This window comes from Salvelinus namaycush, chromosome 42, assembly GCF_016432855.1.
Source record: "Salvelinus namaycush isolate Seneca chromosome 42, SaNama_1.0, whole genome shotgun sequence".
NCBI classification, from domain to species: Eukaryota; Metazoa; Chordata; class Actinopteri; order Salmoniformes; family Salmonidae; genus Salvelinus; species Salvelinus namaycush.
The window spans coordinates 8449681-8470850 of record NC_052348.1 but is presented as its reverse complement, the minus strand read 5'-3'; the positions used below and the strand labels follow the sequence as shown (position 1 = coordinate 8470850).

Below are 21170 nucleotides of genomic sequence, written 5' to 3'. Positions count from 1 at the left end.
GTGCAATTCAGATGGTGAATGGGCAAGTCAAAAGATTTAAGTGTCTTTGAACAGGGTATAGTAGTAGGTGCCAGGCGTAGGGCTGTGGCGGTCATGAAATTGTGTCAGCCTGCGATTGTTATGCAAATAACTGCAGGTCTCACGGTAATTGACAGTTAATTAACATAAACACCTTTAGCATTTCCTGGCTTCCACTGATCCATTTAATATAGCCTACCCCACAATAAATCCATTATTTATTTTAGACGGGTCTAAATAAACATGATATGTAGAAAATGTAGCCTATTTCAGAAGAACAGAATAGCATATTCTGAGTTGTCTTTATGTTAGGTCTATGCCATATGGCTGTGGGCTACACTAGTTAATTTAGCAGACAAGATTTGCTTTGAATTCCATGGCATTATTTCATATCATTTAATAGTATGAAGAATACAATTGAACAAAGCTGAATAAAATAGAAAGGATATTTTCTCCAAACGATTCCCGAGGGAGTGCGCACATGCGGCTTCTGTGTTGAGTGGTTAACAAAGAAACAGGTCCTCCTATCTGCTTAATTTAGAGACATTTATGCAACTTCAGTTGTGATACAAAAATTAGGCTATACGTTAACATATTGTATACATTCTAGCGCATGATGTGACTAATGACGATTTGAAAAAAGTCGCATTACAGGCATGAGCTCTGCTCCGTTTCTTGCGCAGGCTGTACACTTCATCATCTCTCATTCACTATTTGACAAGCACTTGATAATATTCTCACCCATCAGACTATTCTTAATTTAATCTGGTCTTTACATATATTGTTGAGTCTGTGAAAAGTAGAGGCCAAGCCAGGCATATCTCAATATTTCAAAATACAATCGCGGGAAAACATCGTTTAGAAAGCAAATTGTTATTGCTGTAAAGAGAAGACAATGAAAAGGCTAATCTGTCTTTAAGTTATCAAAATTCTCAATTTCATTGAACGAACAGTATAGCCAGTATATCTTATTGGCACCAACTGATAGAATCGGCAATATCCCCGGTGAGTGCGCACTGCGCATATTCACTATTTATCATTGTTGGGTCAGTGCTACTTAAGTTTGTTTTTGGACAATAATTTCCTCCTTTGCGTCTCCCCTTCTCGTAGGCCTATTATATGGACAATTCTTTGTTTTTGATCTGTTTGTCAGTATCGGCAGAATAGGCTACCCTGTAATTTGTCCTATTAAAAAGATGTTAATGTCACCAGTCATATAAAGTGTAGTAGAATTGCATGACTTTTTTTCAATAAAAAAGGCCATATTTTTCTCAAAGAAAGAAACGTTTCTGATATAGCCTATAGTCTAGTCCTACTCTATGCGCTCAGCCATGCATTGAGCGGTCTTTCTTGAGAACAGTGATTGAGTTATATTGTTAGCCTAAATGATGACTATCCAATCTACTCATCACATAACGAATAGTAGGCTCTCTCACATAAGTCTGCAAATGTGATGATGCATGGATTGCATTTTTATGGTGAAAATTTGCTTTCCCAAACTTGACACTCACGCACCGCCTTTGTATGCTAGGTAGGCTACACCGGTTGTAAAGCTGATTAATGTGCTTCATTTGAAGATTTTAGCAATAAATATAGCAGCACAGGAAAGCTGGGATCCTCTTTTAGATAGTTGCCAGTCAAAACTCTGTTTTCACATGCGATTACGATGAATGGACCTCCCGGACCAGGCCCAAATCCCATCATTCACATGAATAAAAGACGGAGATACAGGGGTCCGCAGATACAGGGGTCCGCAGATCCGGATGCCTTGTGAGAATTCATCGGCGAGTAGGTAACCCGCCTCTAACATCCATTCTATTGGCCAACGTGCAATCGCTGGAGAATAAACTGGATGAGCTCCGTTTGAGACTATCCTATCAACGGGACATTAAAAACGAATATCTTATGTTTCACAGAGTCATGGCTGAATGACGACAGGTATAATATACAGTTGGCTGGGTTTTCCGTGCATCGGCAGGACAGAACAGCTACATCCAGTAAGACGAAGGGTTTTGGTGTGTGTCTATTTGTCAATAACAGCTGGTGCGTGATGTCTAATATTAAGGAAGTCTCGAGATATTGCTCACCTGAGGTAGAGTACCTCATGATAAGCTGTAGACCACACTATCTATATTTTCTGTAGACGTCTATTTTCCAACCACAAACCGATTTTGGCACGAAGACCGCACTCAACGAGCTGTATGCCATAAGCAAATAAGAAAATGCTCATCCAGAAATGGCACTCGCAGTGCCCGGGGACTTTGATAGTTAAACTGAAATCGGTTTTACCTCATTTCTACCAGCATGTGCAACCAGAGGGGGAAAAAAACTGTAGACCACCTTTACTCCACACACAGAGATGCATACAAAGCTATCCCTTGCCCTCCATTTGGCAAACTTGACCATAATTATATCCTCCTAATTCCTGCTTACAAGAAAAAACTAAAGCAGGAAGTACCAGTGACTCACTCAATACGGAAGTGGTCAGGTGACGCGGATGCTACAGGACTGTTTTGCTAGCACAGACTGGAATATGTTCCGGGATTCATCCAATGGCATTGAGGAGTATATCACCTCAGTCACTGGCTTCATCAAGAAGTGCATTGACGACGTCGTCCCCACAGTGACTGTACATACAGTACATATCCCAACCAGAAACCATGGATTACAGGCAACATTCGCACTGAGCTAAAGGGTAGAGCTGCCGCTTTTAAGGAGCGGAACACTAATCCGAATGCTTATAAGAAATCCTGCTATGCCCTCAGACGAACCATCAAACAGGCAAAGCGTCATTACAGGACTAAGATTGAATCCTACTACACCGGCTCCGACGCTCGTCGGATATGGCAGAGCTTGAAAACTATTACGGACTACAAAAGGGAAACCCAGCCTCGAGCTGCCCAGTGACGTAAGCCTACCAGACGGGCTTAATGCCTTTTATGCTTGCTTCAAGGCTAGCAACACTGAAGCATGCATGAGAGCACCAGCTGTTCCAGACGACTGTGTGATCACGCTCTCTCTGCAGCCGATGTGAGCAAGACCTTTAAACAGGTCAACATTCACAAGGCAACGGGGCCAGACGGATTACCAGGACGTGTACTCAGAGCATGAGCGGACCAACTGTCTTCACTGACATTTTCAACCTCTCCCTGATCAAGTCTGTAATACCTACATGTTTCAAGTAGACCACCATAGTCCCTGTGCCCAAGAAAGCGAAGGTAACCTGCCTAAATGACTACCGACCCATAGCACTCACGTTGGTAGCCATGAAGTGTTTTGAAAGGCTGGTCATGGCTCACATGAACACCATCATCACAGAAACCCTAGACCCATTCCAATTCGCATACCGCCCCAACAGATCCACAGATGACGCAATCGCACTCCACACTGCCCTTTCCCACCTGGACAAAAGAACACCTATGTTAACTCTATTTTCTTAAAACGGCATTGTTGGTTATGGGCTTTTAAGAAAGCAGTTCACGGTAAGGTCTACCTGTCTACCTGTTGTATTCGGCACACGTGACAAAAATGTATTTGATTTGATTTTGACTGGGCTTATAAAAACACATCCGTCACTAGGCTCTGTAGGCTATGTGCTCTCCAACCGTGTTCCAGGGTCCCTAGGTGTATAGGCTACATTTGGAGTTATTTGGCCAGTTTACCTTATCAAAGCATGGCCTAGGCTATGGGCTAGGCTACATGATGTGTGTGACTATGAGACTGCACACATTGACCCTCATTCACAAGTGATAATATATCATTGACAAGTTATAATATTGTAACCCATCAGACTATTCTCAATTTAATCTCATCTTTACATATACTAAATAATATATATGTGTGAAATTAGTTTTGATTTAGAATGGGCCATTATCATGCACCTGTTGGAACAAGGAAAAAAAAATACATGTCATCTTATGCACTTAAATAGCAAATGGAAGACGCTTTTCCTGTGGTTCATTTTCATGCCAGCCAGGTAGGCTACTCCCGTTGTAAAGCAAAGTAATGTGCTTAATATTATGAAAGTTGACAAATAAATAATGGTAGGCCTAGCCTATAGAAAGCTGATGGGATCCTCTTTTTAATAGAGGCCATCAAAACTCTTGATTTTTGATTGCATTGATGTCAGAGTGATTAGAGCAGGGCACTCCAACCCTGTTCTTGGAGAGCTACTGTCCTGTAGATTTTCACTCTAACCCTGTTCCTGGAGAGCTACTGTCCTATAGATTTTCACTCCAACCCTGTTCCTGGAGCGCTACTGTCCTGTAGGTTTTCACTCCAACCCTGTTCCTGGAGCGCTACTGTCCTGTAGGTTTTCACTCCAACCCTGTTCCTGGAGAGCTACTGTCCTGTAGATTTTCACTCCAACCCTAATCTACCACAACTGATTCTAATAATTAGCTGGTTGATAATCTGAACCAGGTTAGTTAACTGGGGTTGGAGAAAAAACCTACAGGACGGTAGCTCTCCAGGAACAGTGTTGGAAACCCCTTGGAATAGAGTGACCATAGAGCGCTGAGTACCAGACCATTAGCGACTGACAGTTAGCAAGTTTGGTATGCTACTAATGACCATCAGCGACAGAGCGCAGTTTTGGAGAAGCCTAGTTACCGTCACATGGAATTTGACTGTGGTCATGACTCGGTAATACGGTCACCGTAACAGCCCTAGCCAGGCGCACCGGATTGAGTGTGTCAGGAACTGCAAGTTTCCTGTGTGTATCAACAATGATCCACGACCCAAAGGACATCCAGCCAACTTGACACAACTGTGGGAAGCATTGGAGTCAACATGGGCCAGCATCCCTGTGGAACGATTTCAACACCTTGTAGAGTCCATGTCCTCCCGAATTGAGGCAAAAGGGGGTGCAACTCAATATTAGGAAGGTGTTCCTGATGTTTTGTACACTCAGTGTATGTTACGGGGTGAAACCTGTTTTCATGGGCACATAAATCCCCCAAAAATGTATGCTATTGCAAAATCGAATGCTTCCAACAGAATGAGTCACCTTACCTTGATACTTAAAACCTAAGTCGATACTGTCATTAACGTGGTTCTTCAATAATTACATAATACTTGTTGGATGCGCATTTGATGTCGAGCTGTTTAATTATGCTGTGATATTTTCACACATCATCATCTGATCCAGGGAAAAGTTTTCTGAATGACAGTCAAGTGAGAAACAGCTGTTGTAATAGCACATGCGATGAAACAAAACAAGTGCTGGAAAAAAGGTGTTTGCGAAGAATGTCTCATTCAAAACGCCGGTGAAGACAGTTGTGCCTGGATCCAAGTTGGATCCAATATTCTTACCAAATTGATGTTGGTCATAAGTTGTTTTCTGCTTTATTTACAGCAAGGTCAAGTTAGATTTAACAGAGAAACCATCAAGGTAATGAGTTCATGTTTTCATGCCTCGGATTCGACACCCGAGTCTACTGTGCGCAATTGTGAAGGATAGACTATTGCGGAACACCCAATGCTATTCCTATGAATTATTCTGGATATAATGACAACAAATTTCACAGCTCAGTGGGCTTCATCCCAATATGATCTGTTAATGAAAAATACATTTTAGTGTCCATGTTACTGCTGCAGTTTTAAACAATATAACAGGCTTGAAGATTAGCCTAGTTGAACTTGAAGCTCAGAAATGTATTGGAATTGGCCTACCTTGAAAATCAGACATTTCCTGAATGTGGTGCTACATCTTGGCACTAATGTCCTTGTAATTATTATAACCAATGTATAAGTTCTCCTGCTCCCTTATAATTATCCGATTTCTTTTTTGATCCGTTTTTGTGAGTGGCCACTTTCGTTTGTTTCCCGCTGCTTCAGTTGAAGGGTGTTGCGCTACTCTGTTTTGGTAAAACCATGTGTGGTTATTAAGAGGATGACAACATCTAATTCTGGCTTCAACTTGTCTTTCCATACAAATCCTTCCAGTACAAAAGGAACCTGGTTTTTGGTCGCTTTCTCGTTATAAAAACAGCAATGGTGATATAGAAATGGTGAGATTAATGCTACCGTTATTCATGGCTTTATTATGTGTGGCTGCATCACAAGGTAATAATAATTTGTATATCAATGCATTGACAAGGCCTAAAAATCCATTATTCTTAAAGTGTTAATGGGGTGCTTGAAAATATCCCTGAAAGTCCTTCAATTTGACTTTCCAATGTCTGTATGAACCCTTCTTAAAGGATGTATAGTCTTGGGCCTATGTTGTTGTATAGGTGGCGTTAAGGGACAATTTGCATATATTCCTCTAAGTATAGGTATGTGGAACTGCATGAAAATTATTTTGATTTTGCTTCAAACCATTTAGAAATGTTGATCCTAATGTCACACATTGGCCCCATTATTTATAGAAAGAACCATGTATGTATCCCATACCTTGCTCCCCCATCTTTAGTCCACTCAACAGATCAATGCTCTCTGGTTCGTCTTCTATCGTCTCCTCTTTGACCAGCAACAGATCAGGCTTCCCATCCTCCATGTCTACTGACTGTAAGAGATACAGAGTGAGAGGATGTTGGATCAATAAATCTGATATGAGCACCCTGCTATGGAGCATCTTCTGATTGGGCAATGAGGGATTGCTATGCAAACATGTTAGTTAATTTGATCACTTGTCACTCTTTAATAGTTTTATAATTCAAATGCATGGCCAAGACCTGGGCCCGTATCCACAAAGCGTAAAATAGTAAGATTGCTGATCTAGTATCAGGCCTGTCTATATAGCTGATCTAGTATCAGGCCTGTCTATATAGTCTTATTCATTATGATCTAAAAGGCAAAACTGATCTTAGATCAGCACTCCTATTCTGAGGGCTTTGTGGATAGAGGCCCTGACCTAATACCACTCAGACAGTAGTTCACAGTGGGGTCACCTCAGTGAGACTGTGTGTGGTCCTGTGTTGCTCAGCTGTTTCCTCTGTGGGTTCAGGAGGTGGTGTAGTCTGGTTGTCCTCCATGACCATGGTCCCCTCAGGGTTCCCCAGACCCTTCTCACAACCCTCCTCCTTCCCCAGCAGCACCTCTGGACCCTCCTCCTGGAAGAGAGAGGTGATACAGATTACACAGACATACACTCCCTCAGGTACGTACACACAGATAATAAACACACTTTCAACATCGTGTTTACCCATCATCACTACGTTTGAGTCCTATACTGTAGTTACAGAATGACTTCATTGTTCTTAAGCCCATCATGGTGGACATTAATATGATGTGGGTAAAAACAAGTCAGCTATGAGTCAAAAGTCATCAGTCATCAGACCTGACTAAAATATGTTGACGTGTACAGTAGGTGTTTGTTAGTGTGTGGGTATGTGTAGGTATATTTAGTAAGTGTAAATTGGTTATAAAGCCTCGTCGGGTGTATGCAGAATAGGGTGAGATCAGATATTAAAGAGTGTCTCCGTAGCCATGTTTCCATCCAATTGGCGACACATTTTTATGCGAATATTCTAAAAACAAAATGCGCATTTTCCCACCAGAGATGCGTTTCCATCAAATTGACTTGTTGCGGATGAAAGGCTGTGTGTGGTGATGTAGCGCACATAAAAATACCTTTTAAAGTTAAATTCCATGTACCGAATAAAAAATACAAGTTAAATGGGTTTCCATCACATTTTTAACTCTATTGATGTTTTTCTCAAAAAAGAATGTAGGGAGTGTTCCCACTCTGGTATTGGCAGTGCTATCTGCACACTGTTGGCCAGATCGCACGTATAGCCTACATGATGAGATTATTATTACGCACAAAAGAGCGATATTATTTGTATTTGTCAAATGGCAACCAAACATTGATCATCATGTCACCAGAATAAGACCCTCAATATTTATCGGAAAGCACCATCTAGCTCATCACCATGCACTTTCACCACCCTGTGAAATCCATCATTATTTATTTCATATTTTGCCTAATACACTGTTTCTGACAAGTCGTAGCGGGAGGACCACACAACATAAGTGTTTCCGCCGAAATTCTCGCATAATTGACTTTAATCAGTCACAAAAAGATCCCATCTTGTCTAGCGTACTTTGTTTTGTCGACATTTGGAAAGTTTACCGAAAATATTTCTGTTTCCATCAGGCCTGTCATTACATTTTTTATCCGACATGTACTTTTCTCACATAAAGGTTGGATTGAAACCTTCTTAATTACAGTCTTGGAATGAAAAGTCCCATTTTATGTTTATTAAACATAAACAAGTGTTAAATAAACCATATGAAAACATAATATATCCTACACAGTACAAACACAATATGTAACAGACTTTTTAGGCTTATATATGCCTTATAAATCACACAATGTCTGGATACAATTTCTACCCAGGAATATTCAACACTGAAATTTGTTACTCTCGTTACTCCAAATGCATCTGTGGATCTTCTCTACTGACAATAAAAATGAATCTTTGTCTCAGGGTTAGATCTAAGCTGTCAAGTGGAATGGTTACTTTCTATGTTATAGAGTGGAATGGTTTTTCTGCTGGTGTGTCCTGAGGTATCTCCTCTCAGAGAACCTTTTTCCGCAGTGCGTACAGGCGAACGGCCTCTCTCCTGTGTGGACCTTCAGGTGCATTTTCAGGTGGTCCTGGCGGGAGAACCTCTTCTCACACTGTGTACAGCTGTAGGGTTTCTCCCCTGTGTGGACCCTCTGGTGCTTTTTCAGGTTGCCAGCCTGGGCAAAGCACATATGACACTGGGTACAGCTAAAGGGTTTCACCCCTGTGTGAACCCTCTGGTGAATATCCACATTTTTGGGGCAGCTGAAGCCTTTGTTACAGAACATGCAGAGGAACTGTTTCTCTTTACTACTGCCTGATGTGGCTCGACCTCTCTGAGCCTGGGCTCTAGCCATGTCGTTTGAGTTCAATACCTGATCGAAAAGGACGCGGCCATGTGAATCGGAAGTCCCCATCGACGTGGATACTGGGTCGCGATCCCTGAGCGTGTATAAAGGGGAGAGGGTAGTGACATTTGGATTTGTCTCTAAGCTTCCCCTGTAATCTAAGAAATCTGTGCCCTGTGACTGTCTGTCTCCTAGGTGACTATCTGCATTCCATGTGGGAGGAGCGTCACCCTCCACTTTCACAGTCATCTCATCTATCATTATAACCTCCCCTTTCTCATCTAGGCACCCTTCAGAGTATACACTACTACTGTACCGGTTCCAGTCCCCTCTAGACAGATCAGTCTGTGTGTCTAAACCCAAGGGCATGTTGCCAGGGTCCATCTCTGTAGTGTAAGAACAAGATGGATCATCACCTCCAGTGTCTAACGTGTCACCATCACCATCCACACAAGAATTAACCGTCCTCTGGCTCTGGTGAAATACTGGTAAGTACTCTGAGCCGGGAGCAGGAGGATAGCCCAGTCTCCCCAGGCCCAGCCTCTCTGGGTCTGATCTGTGGTCAGATCCTGTGTGTAAGAGTCTGTGTGTTACAGTTAATTTCTTGGTGTCTGTCTGTGACTTGAGGATGGCGTTCAGCGTTCCACTGACCTCCGTGATACTGCACCGGGTCCTGGGCTGCGCTGGGGCAGTGGTGGTGTCCTCCGTGGCTACAGCCGCCTCTCCAGTCTGGATGTCTCTGCTGTGCCGTAGGTCATCCTCTCCTTCAGACCTCTCCTGCTTAACCCCAGGACCTGCAGCCTCTGCATCTGTAGACTGACACAAGAAGGGAAGAGGTTATTACTGGTACCTGAGTTTAATTGGATAACAATGTTGTCAGGAAGTCTCACAAGCTCCCATGGCTTATAAATAAAGATGTTCATGAATAGCTGAGGGGAGCCATTCTGAAATAAAGAGGCTACATTGGATGTACATTTGATGTAATTTTGATCTAAATACTATTATACTAACCTCTATCACGATAACGTGCTGGGTTGTGGTTCCACTCTCCTCATCAACAGTGATTGATTGGTCATCTCCCCATGTATTGGGCCCTGCTGGCTTCACAAAGCTCTTGTGGCCTCCAGTGAGATGTCCTTCACCTGCGAGAGTTAATGGGGGGGAAAGAGGTGTTTAGGTTAGGGACCGTCAATGCTCAACTATATATTGTACACTATTGACACGTCTAGAATTGGCAAGGATGTAAAGTAACACTTCGCATAACTTCATATATTAATTATATATCATGCCTCATTGTATTAAATTAGTAAATCATAGGAAATGCATTAAACATGAATCTGGTTAGAATATGATATTGTGTCTTTGTGCAAGATGGCAAAGTAATCACGGGAATTATTGCATACTATCCAAAAACTGACCAATACCATATGTGGTTAACACATCTATAGTCACACATGTGCAGAGGGGAATGGGGCGACAGGCACTGAGCTATATATGAACCGCAGCAGGCCGCGCACCTCGGCCTACTGCAAAATGTACCTCTTGCCATTCCTCTGTATCGGTCGAGGATCTTGACACTACTGGGACGACTGGCAACGACGCGCTCTCGTGCCACCTTCAGTTCCAGTAGTTGTAGTTTCCTCCGCAATCCCCTGTTTTCTTTCTGGCTTTGAGTGATTTCCAATCGAAACACTGCATAATCGTCGTCTACGAGTTTACAGATCTCTGCCACGGCTGCATTCGCTAGCACCTCCATAATGGAGGCTATTTGAGTGTGAAAAACCATACAGTTAGCCATTGTAGCTAACGTTAGCAGCTAACTAGCATTACCTAGATAACGTATATCAACCAAGACCGGTATCCAACGCGAATTAAATACTACGTGGGGTAAATATGTGATGCTGTGCAGTTAAATTAGTCATAATCTTAGTTCCATGGTGTTAATAAACGTCTATATAAAAACGCTAACGTGAAAATAGTTTTTGGTCGTTTACTTCCGTTTACATGGATGATTGGCGTCATAGTTCAAAGGGTGTGGCTAAATTAAAAGGGTTTGCGCTGGTGACGCTTATGAAACCAGAGGAGCGTTCAGTTCGCTGCACGTTTGCTACGTTGCGGAAGGGTTTGTACTGAACAACACGTTTCCCAAAAACGTTGTTGAACAGACTTTGAGATACGTTTGCTCCGGTTTGGTGGGTGTGACAAGGTGTGCCTTAAAGCAATAAGCGAGGTACTGTATTTAATGGGCAGTGGCCATGCTGACAGTGTTCACCAAACCACAACCAATCCCCTTCCACGTTTTCATTCAGTACAGCAATTATCCATCAAAATACTGAACGCAGCCCAGTTTTAACCATGGTAGCAAATTGAGTTACAAAACCATGATTCATCTGCAAAAATCAACTGTCATTCTGAAGACTAAGATGCCTAGTTTATGGCACTGTGTCTACATTTTAGCCAGAATGTTGTACATTTTCACCCAAAATTCTTACCGAAATAAATTCGGATTAAGTCATTAAGTCTTTTATACAATGTTACTTGAAAAAAACCTGGGACATCATATAAACTGCGACAGTTTAACCTTTCAGTACCCAGATCCAGTTTTCCTTGCAAAAAAAATTATCAAGTGTGATAGGAATGCTCAAGGAGACCCAAAATAACATATTTCTGTGGGGTTTGATTTGCATCACTTAATCCCCGATGTTACATATAACGTTAGGTAACACACTTTCAAGTGGCTTTACTTAGCTAAAAATTAACATTATTCTTAGAAAATGTACTCACGTCTCTGGACATTGTATAAGCATTTTGCATGCATTGAATTTCAGAAACTCAACTTTTTGACAATGTACGAGACCATTCGGATGAGCATTTGGGATTTTCAGCGCAAATCTCTGATAGTGTAATTACAACGATTGGCCACCAGAGGGTGCCAAAAGTGTTTATGGGGATGTCTTCTTGAAGATAGTGGTTTCCTTTTATATATTAATCATGTACAGACGCTTAACCAGGTGTTTAAAGACAATGTTACAGATATATAACATTGGGCTTTAAAGGGTTAATCCTGAAGATTATTTCTTGGTCTGACAAGTGAAAATCAAAACTAATGTGCACGTTTGAGCAGATCCCTTTTGTCAAGTCAGGTATCTACTAGCATGCTAGCAGATACCCATAGACTTCCAGTCGTTGCACTAATGCTAGTTAGTATTGGCTTGTGAAACTACATTTAACTTCCTTCATACTGGACACAGACACATTAAAATGGCATCCACGAGTTCATCTGAAAAAGATTAAGGGTCTCAGTGCCAAATCCTGAAGTATCCCTTTGAGGTTATAAAACTGTCATAAATAATGCACCGTGCAAAATCATGTATTATAGTGCATACTATGTGCTGGTACATCAAAATAAAATAAAAAGTTGCAATATTATGTTTCAATTTAGTAATTCAGTCATGTTTTTAGTTTTCCTGCTTTACCAACCATAGCTAGCTAAAGTAGTACAGCATGAAGTAGTTAAAGTGCGACAGTCTTTATAGGCTTTTCCAATGGAGGAAAGACATCCAGTTTACATTAGGGACCCCCTGTACTTTGGTTAGGCAGGGCTCTGGTTCTTGTAGTACTTGTTGTAATGTTATCCTAGTATTTTTGGCACCAAGTAGAACTATCACTGGGTGAATTCTGAAAAAGTGATACACTTTTTTCATATTCGGCTTCTGTCACCTCTTTCGATAGATTTCTGAAATCCTCAAGATGTTTCCTAATCACACAAAATTGAATTTGTCATTGGGGTACAATTACAACTATCCCAGTTTATCTAACCTGCTGTCCTAGTTACCAAATGCAAACTGAAAATATGGTTTTGGCTCAGTGTACACAAATGGGTGTGTCATGCCTCCTGTGAATATGATATCAACATTTGTCATTTTTGTGTGATTAGAAAACGTCTTGAAGATTTCAGAAATGTATCATGTGTTGGGCTAATATGTTGGATATATGTCGAAAGAGGTTACAGAAGATGGAAATGCAAAAAGTGTCCCACTTATGAATTCACCCTGAATTATAAAAATGATTTATTATTTGAAGTTGACATAAAACCATTATATTTATCACGGAAACACACATTTCTCATTACTGTAAAAATGTTTGAAGTTCCCGTAAAATCTCCAATCAGTTTTTAAATAAAGTTTATTCACCCATGATGCATCAGTAGTTCCTATAGGGTCCAATCTGTCAAAATTTGGTTCACACCTTGTGATTTATGAGGGGGGGGGGGGGGGGGGGGGATTGTCTGTTTGATTGATATCTGGGCAGCAGGTAGCCTAATGGTTAAGAGGCGTTGAGCCAGTAACCAAAAGGTTGCTGGTTTGAATCCCCAAGCCGACTAGGTGAAAAGTCTGTGTTTGAGCAAGGCACTTAACCCTAATTGCTCTGGATAAGAGCATCTGCTAAATGACTAAACTGTAAACTGTTTATGACATATGATGCAATGTCAGGTAAAACCTGACCTGGTATTCATGACTTTATGACCACAGGAAGATTTACAAGAAGATTATGTTCCACATATTTACATATGTAACATGTCAAATATTAGACACAATTTGTAAGATCAGTGATCTATTGCACAACATAATTATATCCACTGATGCTGCAGACAACAGTTTTCTAGAAAGTACATTGGTGATAGAAAATGTCTTTGGTTCAAAGACATACATCATCACATGTACAATCTTTCACATTGTGGTCAGTGAAGCTTATGTTAGGAACTGAGTCCTGCCAGTGATCAATTGACAGGCGTTAATCCTACATGGCTCCCTGTTAACAAGCAACTGAATAGACCACTTATCCCAAAATAGGTGGGGGAAAGTTGGAGAGGAATTGGTAGAGGGAAGATGGGGGCAATGTTCCCTCGAATTGAGCAGTGAGCAAATTTCTGGTCTGCTGAGCGCAAACTTGAAAATTCTGTGCAACTTCCGGCGTGCGTTTACTGTGAACACTGAGGCTGTATCCGCTTTAAGTTACCATTTTAACAGTGGTCAAGTAGGCTACTGTGGCTATTTGATCATAATGTAGGCCTACCATAAAAAACAATGGAGAAAATGCATCCCATAACATTTTAACATGGAAATAGCAGGTCTATCATTCAATTTACATTGGCAGCCAATGTGAATCCTACTCCGAAAAACATGCAGGGCTTGACATTAAGTTAATCTAGTTGTCCTTCAGACATCGAGGTGACTGAAAATGTTGTGTTATTTGATGCAAGAAACCACTTTACAAAATCCAATGCATCATTATTCCCATACCATTATTACAAAGAATCAGACAAATTATGCTACCCTCTGCCTATTGGCTACTTAATTTATTCAAGCCTGTCTCAAAATACAACACTGCCCCATTTAAGACAAAAAAAGCTCTTTACTTCACTCACTTGAAAGAAACAATCCCTCCTCCATTGCTGACTACAAATGATCTATAACTGGGCTAAACACTCACGCATATGAACAAATGTGCACGTGGCTACATGTAGCTCTCGCTTTGATCTCAAAACAAGTGCAACTACCAATGACCGCTCATGCTGTAAACACAGTCCAGTTCAAAGTGAATGGCACAGATCCATATATGGCAATGGTCAATTTGCATATAGGCCTACTGCATCTCTGATTGGTTATGGCGCACCAGTCTGTGTAGAGTACGGGCCTCAGTCGTGCCGGTCAATATAACAGAATCCTACTCCGATGCGTTCTGCCTACAACAAAATATCTTGCATAGCTAGTTTTGCATACTATAGTCTTGCATAGTTCATTTTGTTTCATTATGTTGCATTGAAAGTGGCTAATATTGTGTTGATTCGATCACAATTCCAACAGTAAAGGGAAACGTTGATTGTGTTAACTAACGGGGAAAACTCTAGAAAGTTGAGTGAAGTTCAATCTCTTGCTTCTTTGCATGGGCTGATATTTCTTCTGCACGGCAGTTTAGAGGAAACATTGGTGCTGGGGCGCAGAGAACAAAACCAGGTGCTGTCTCCATTCACTGGTGTTTGTGCCTTGAAAAATAAAAAAAGAGGGCTATTTAGTACACATATCCAAAACATTAATGAACATCAAATATCATTAACTGAGACTACAGTAGACTATATAATGTTGCAAACGTTTGCAACATTTTGACTAGCTTGACCTTGCTACCAATCTTTGTGGGAAACTTATAATTTTATTTCTCTGACAAAATTATGTTTGATCAAAAGTTATAAAGATCTTTAGTTTAGTTGGTTAGCTTGTCATTCACACTGAGTTTAGGGCTGTATCAATAAGAAGAAACTTGTGTCAACCTTACAGTTAACCAATCACAAACAAAGGTGTGTAGACTTTGGTTCGGCTGGCCTTGAAAAAGAAAAAGTGTGTGCCTGAACAGCCGACAAAACCCAAGCCGAACAAAAACGTCACAAAATGTCATCATAATATAGCTTGCGGCTGGGTTTCTCTTTGTAGTCCGTATTAGTTTTCAAGCCCTGCCACATCCAATGAGCATCAGAGCCAGTGTATTAGGATTCAATCTTAGTCCTGTATTGACGCTTTGCCTGCTTGTTGGTTCGTCTGAGGGCATAGCTGGATTTCATATAAGCATCCGGACTAATGTCCTGCTCGTTGAAAGCGGCAGCTCTAGCCTTTAGCTCGGTGCGGATGTTGCCTGTAATCCATGGCTTCTGGTTGGGATATGTACGTACGGTCACTGTGGGGACGACGTTGTCGATGCACTTATTGATGAAGCCGGTGACTGAGGTGGTATACTCCTCAATGCCATTCCCGGAACATATTCCAGTCTGTGTTAGCAAAACAGTCCTGTAGAGTAGCATCCTGCTTTATCACTAGAGGGTAGAGGGGGACCTATATCAGTGATGATAGACAGATCATCTGCAGAGATATAGCTCCTCAAGTACTTGTCTATGGTTATAACGGGTTATAACTAGGTATGACCGTGAACAAAATCAAAATGACCTTACATATACGGTTAGTTCCAGTCAAAACAGCTGATAAAAGTATGTCAGTGCTATGGATGCTTGGTAGAACTGTAATACAGAAACCATCTACCCCTCAATGTACACATAGTGCTGTATTGGTGTGTATTCTCTGAAAAATAGTTATTATACTGGAAATGCAGAATTTCTATAATATCCTCCAATATTCTATATGTGCAACTTAATATGGTATTTGGGTTGCAATAACATTTGGTTTGAACTGGACTTCCGCATTCAACAACCCGGTCGCATTCCACTTCGCTCCGACAGGTAGTATCACATTTCACTTCATTTCATTTAGCTAGCTAGTGTTAGCTAGCTACATAGTTGTCTTTGCTGTCCTTGTATCTAGGACAATTGTGTAGTTAGACTAATTATCTGGCCAGTTACCGAGGTTACCTAGCCAGCTATCGAGGTTACCCAGCCAGCTACACTTTCAAACAAAGTCAACAACGCAGCCACTGCTAGCCAGCCTACTTCAGCAGTACTGTATCATTTTAATCATTTTAGTCAATAAGATTTTTGCAACGTAAGCTTAACTTTCTGAACATTCGAGACGTGTAGTCCACTTGTCATTCCAATCTCCTTTGCATTAGCGTAGCCTCTTCTGTAGCCTGTCAACTATGTGTCTGTCTATCCCTGTTCTCTCCTCTCTGCACAGACCATACAAACGCTTCACACCGCGTGGCCGCGGCCACCCTAACCTGGTGGTCCCAGCCCGCACGACCCACGTGGAGTTCCAGGTCTCCGGTAGCCTCTGGAACTGCCGATCTGCGGCCAACAAGGCAGAGTTCATCTCAGCCTATGCTTCCCTCCAGTCCCTCGACTTCTTGGCACTGACGGAAACATGGATCACCACAGATAACACTGCTACTCCTACTGCTCTCTCTTCGTCTGCCCACGTGTTCTCGCACACCCCGAGAGCTTCTGGTCAGCGGGGTGGTGGCACCGGGATCCTCATCTCTCCCAAGTGGTCATTCTCTCTTTCTCCCCTTACCCATCTGTCTATCGCCTCCTTTGAATTCCATGCTGTCACAGTTACCAGCCCTTTCAAGCTTAACATCCTTATCATTTATCGCCCTCCAGGTTCCCTCGGAGAGTTCATCAATGAGCTTGATGCCTTGATAAGCTCCTTTCCTGAGGACGGCTCACCTCTCACAGTTCTGGGTGACTTTAACCTCCCCACGTCTACCTTTGACTCATTCCTCTCTGCCTCCTTCTTTCCACTCCTCTCCTCTTTTGACCTCACCCTCTCACCTTCCCCCCCTACTCACAAGGCAGGCAATACGCTTGACCTCATCTTTACTAGATGCTGTTCTTCCACTAACCTCATTGCAACTCCCCTCCAAGTCTCCGACCACTACCTTGTATCCTTTTCCCTCTCGCTCTCATCCAACACTTCCCACACTGCCCCTACTCGGATGGTATCGCGCCGTCCCAACCTTCGCTCTCTCTCCCCCGCTACTCTCTCCTCTTCCATCCTATCATCTCTTCCCTCTGCTCAAACCTTCTCCAACCTATCTCCTGATTCTGCCTCCTCAACCCTCCTCTCCTCCCTTTCTGCATCCTTTGACTCTCTATGTCCCCTATCCTCCAGGCCGGCTCGGTCCTCCCCTCCCGCTCCGTGGCTCGACGACTCATTGCGAGCTCACAGAACAGGGCTCCGGGCAGCCGAGCGGAAATGGAGGAAAACTCACCTCCCTGCGGACCTGGCATCCCTTCACTCCCTCCTCTCTACATTTTCCTCTTCTGTCTCTGCTGCTAAAGCCACTTTCTACCACTCTAAATTCCAAGCATCTGCCTCTAACCCTAGGAAGCTCTTTGTCACCTTCTCCTCCCTCCTGAATCCTCCTCCCCCTCCCCCCCCCCTGCAGATGACTTCGTCAACCATTTTGAAAAGAAGGTCGACGACATCCGATCCTCGTTTGCTAAGTCAAACGACACCGCTGGTTCTGCTCACACTGCCCTACCCTGTGCTCTGACCTCTTTCTCCCCTCTCTCTCCAGATGAAATCTCGCGTCTTGTGACGGCCGGCCGCCCAACAACCTGCCCGCTTGACCCTATCCCCTCCTCTCTTCTCCAGACCATTTCCGGAGACCTTCTCCCTTACCTCACCTCGCTCATCAACTCATCCTTGACCGCTGGCTACGTCCCTTCCGTCTTCAAGAGAGCGAGAGTTGCACCCCTTCTGAAAAAACCTACACTCGATCCCTCCGATGTCAACAACTACAGACCAGTATCCCTTCTTTCTTTTCTCTCCAAAACTCTTGAACGTGCCGTCCTTGGCCAGCTCTCCTGCTATCTCTCTCAGAATGACCTTCTTGATCCAAATCAGTCAGGTTTCAAGACTAGTCATTCAACTGAGACTGCTCTTCTCTGTATCACGGAGGCGCTCCGCACTGCTAAAGCTAACTCTCTCTCCTCTGCTCTCATCCTTCTAGACCTATCGGCTGCCTTCGATACTGTGAACCATCAGATCCTCCTCTCCACCCTCTCCGAGTTGGGCATCTCCGGCGCGGCCCACGCTTGGATTGCGTCCTACCTGACAGGTCGCTCCTACCAGGTGGCGTGGCGAGAATCTGTCTCCTCACCACGCGCTCTCACCACTGGTGTCCCCCAGGGCTCTGTTCTAGGCCCTCTCCTATTCTCGCTATACACCAAGTCACTTGGCTCTGTCATAACCTCACATGGTCTCTCCTATCATTGCTATGCAGATGACACACAATTAATCTTCTCCTTTCCCCCTTCTGATGACCAGGTGGCGAATCGCATCTCTGCATGTCTGGCAGACATATCAGTGTGGATGACGGATCACCACCTCAAGCTGAACCTCGGCAAGACGGAGCTGCTCTTCCTCCCGGGGAAGGACTGCCCGTTCCATGATCTCGCCATCACGGTTGACAACTCCATTGTGTCCTCCTCCCAGAGCGCTAAGAACCTTGGCGTGATCCTGGACAACACCCTGTCGTTCTCAACTAACATCAAGGCGGTGGCCCGTTCCTGTAGGTTCATGCTCTACAACATCCGCAGAGTACGACCCTGCCTCACACAGGAAGCGGCGCAGGTCCTAATCCAGGCACTTGTCATCTCCCGTCTGGATTACTGCAACTCGCTGTTGGCTGGGCTCCCTGCCTGTGCCATTAAACCCCTACAACTCATCCAGAACGCCGCAGCCCGTCTGGTGTTCAACCTTCCCAAGTTCTCTCACGTCACCCCGCTCCTCCGCTCTCTCCACTGGCTTCCAGTTGAAGCTCGCATCCGCTACAAGACCATGGTGCTTGCCTACGGAGCTGTGAGGGGAACGGCACCTCAGTACCTTCAGGCTCTGATCAGGCCCTACACCCAAACAAGGGCACTGCGTTCATCCACCTCTGGCCTGCTCGCCTCCCTACCACTGAGGAAGTACAGTTCCCGCTCAGCCCAGTCAAAACTGTTCGCTGCTCTGGCACCCCAATGGTGGAACAAACTCCCTCACGACGCCAGGACAGCGGAGTCAATCACCACCTTCCGGAGACACCTGAAACCCCACCTCTTTAAGGAATACCTAGGATAGGATAAAGCAATCCTTCTGACCCCCCCCCCCCCCCCCCTTAAAAGATTTAGATGCACTATTGTAAAGTGGCTGTTCCACTGGATGTCATAAGGTGAATGCACCAATTTGTAAGTCGCTCTGGATAAGAGCGTCTGCTAAATGACTTAAATGTAATGTAAATGTAACTGACATTGAGGATTTGAGCATGCTTTTTGAAGCATCCTGGCATTGGCTCTACCACTCCCATTGTTTCACTAACAGTGATGCTAATGCTGGCTGTGGGATAAGTAAATAAATAAAACTAAGCCATATTTTTGGTCATTCTCTCTCAGGATCAATGGATGAACCACTTTTTGTCAATAAAATTAAGTATATTTAAAATGTTGGTCTGCCCCCCATTTAATTGGCAATAGTTTTTAACCACAAATATGACTAAATGTATATTTACTTCAAAATTCAAAAAACGAAATAATAATACAATCGAATGATGGTATATCAGATTTTTTTGTACTAATGTGGATTGTATTTTGGAAAAAATATGCACATTATTTATAGAAAAATGTATATTTTTTACAGAATATGCACATTAATTGTATTTAGTTAAAAATAAGTCTTTTTTTATTTATTTTTTCAAATAGGTGTTTCAAAAATGTATTGACTCAGGTTCAATACTTATCTAATCACAGTATATATATATATATATATATATATATATATATACTCCACAACTGACATTTGGACCAGCAATGTCAGCCCCATGAGCATGCCGAGTCTGACAGCACAGTGGGTCGACGAGGATTTCCTACTGAGGAAAGCCGTATTGCATGCTCAAGAATGTGTCGGTTCTCATACCGCTGCTGCCATTTGAGAACATGTTTGAAACTTGAAAACATGAACACACTAGCTAGCTCCATTCGAACAACTGACTCGAGAAATAAGCTCATCAACTGCGTCCGCAGCAGATGTGATAGCCTCTGTCATGGCATTGAAACACCTGCTCAACAAAACTGCCGACACAGACCGTGGGGTTAAAACTTACATTAGTACTCGAGGCTGTGAACAAGCGAGTCGGTGGAATTATCTCTGAGCCTCTTTACGATGTCGCCACCATGCTCAATGCTAGGTACAAAGACTGCTACTTCGATGCAGATAAGAAACAGGGTTTATGGTGAAATGTTACATACACAGCTGGACAAGATGGAAACGGACACAGTGACAGTGCGCACCGAGGAAGAGAGGCCACGGACAGAAAACTTCCTTGCTTGACAAGTATGATGAAATCCTGGTTGAGAATGAAACAACTGAACAAAATAACCATGAAACAGCACAGCAAGTAAGTGAAAGAAAAAGATTTTGATTATGTTTAACTGGTAATGAGGACATATGTAAATGCCAACAAAATAACTTTTTGGTCAGTGTGGTGTGTGTGTGTATCCTTTATTTAACTAGACAATTCAGTTAAGAACAAATTCTTATTTACAATGACGTCCTACCCCGGCCAAACCTGGACGACGCTGGGCCAATTATGCGCCGCCCTATGGGACTCCCAATCACGGCCGGATGTGATACAGCCTGGATTCGAACCAGGGACTGTAGCGACACCTCTTGCACTGAGATGCAGTGCCTTAGACTGCTGCGTCCATGTGTGTGTTAACTATTTAATTGTACTAGAATGCTTAAAAAATATTGGTATCGTTTTTTGGGGCACGGAACATATCGGATATCGGTGCATGCCTAATATT

At 43.0% G+C, this 21170-nt stretch overlaps 1 protein-coding gene across 2 annotated transcripts in view; it reads right to left on the bottom strand.

Moving 5' to 3' along the window:
- LOC120034804 (zinc finger protein 69 homolog) overlaps positions 1-21170 on the bottom strand; it is a 139059-nt gene that overhangs the window by 2439 nt on the left and 115450 nt on the right. The window contains exons 1-5 of one of the 2 annotated variants that reach the window (XM_038981433.1): positions 10421-10898; positions 9893-10023; positions 9533-9697; positions 6912-7073; positions 6415-6526 (exon numbers count right to left, since the gene is read on the bottom strand). In XM_038981433.1, the coding sequence (XP_038837361.1) occupies positions 6415-6526; positions 6912-7073; positions 9533-9697; positions 9893-10023; positions 10421-10679 (829 nt within the window). In that variant the 5' untranslated portion in view covers positions 10680-10898. Of the gene's footprint in view, positions 1-6414; positions 6527-6911; positions 7074-9532; positions 9698-9892; positions 10024-10420; positions 10899-21170 lie in introns of those variants that run through there. The other variant, XM_038981432.1, reaches the window with a different exon arrangement.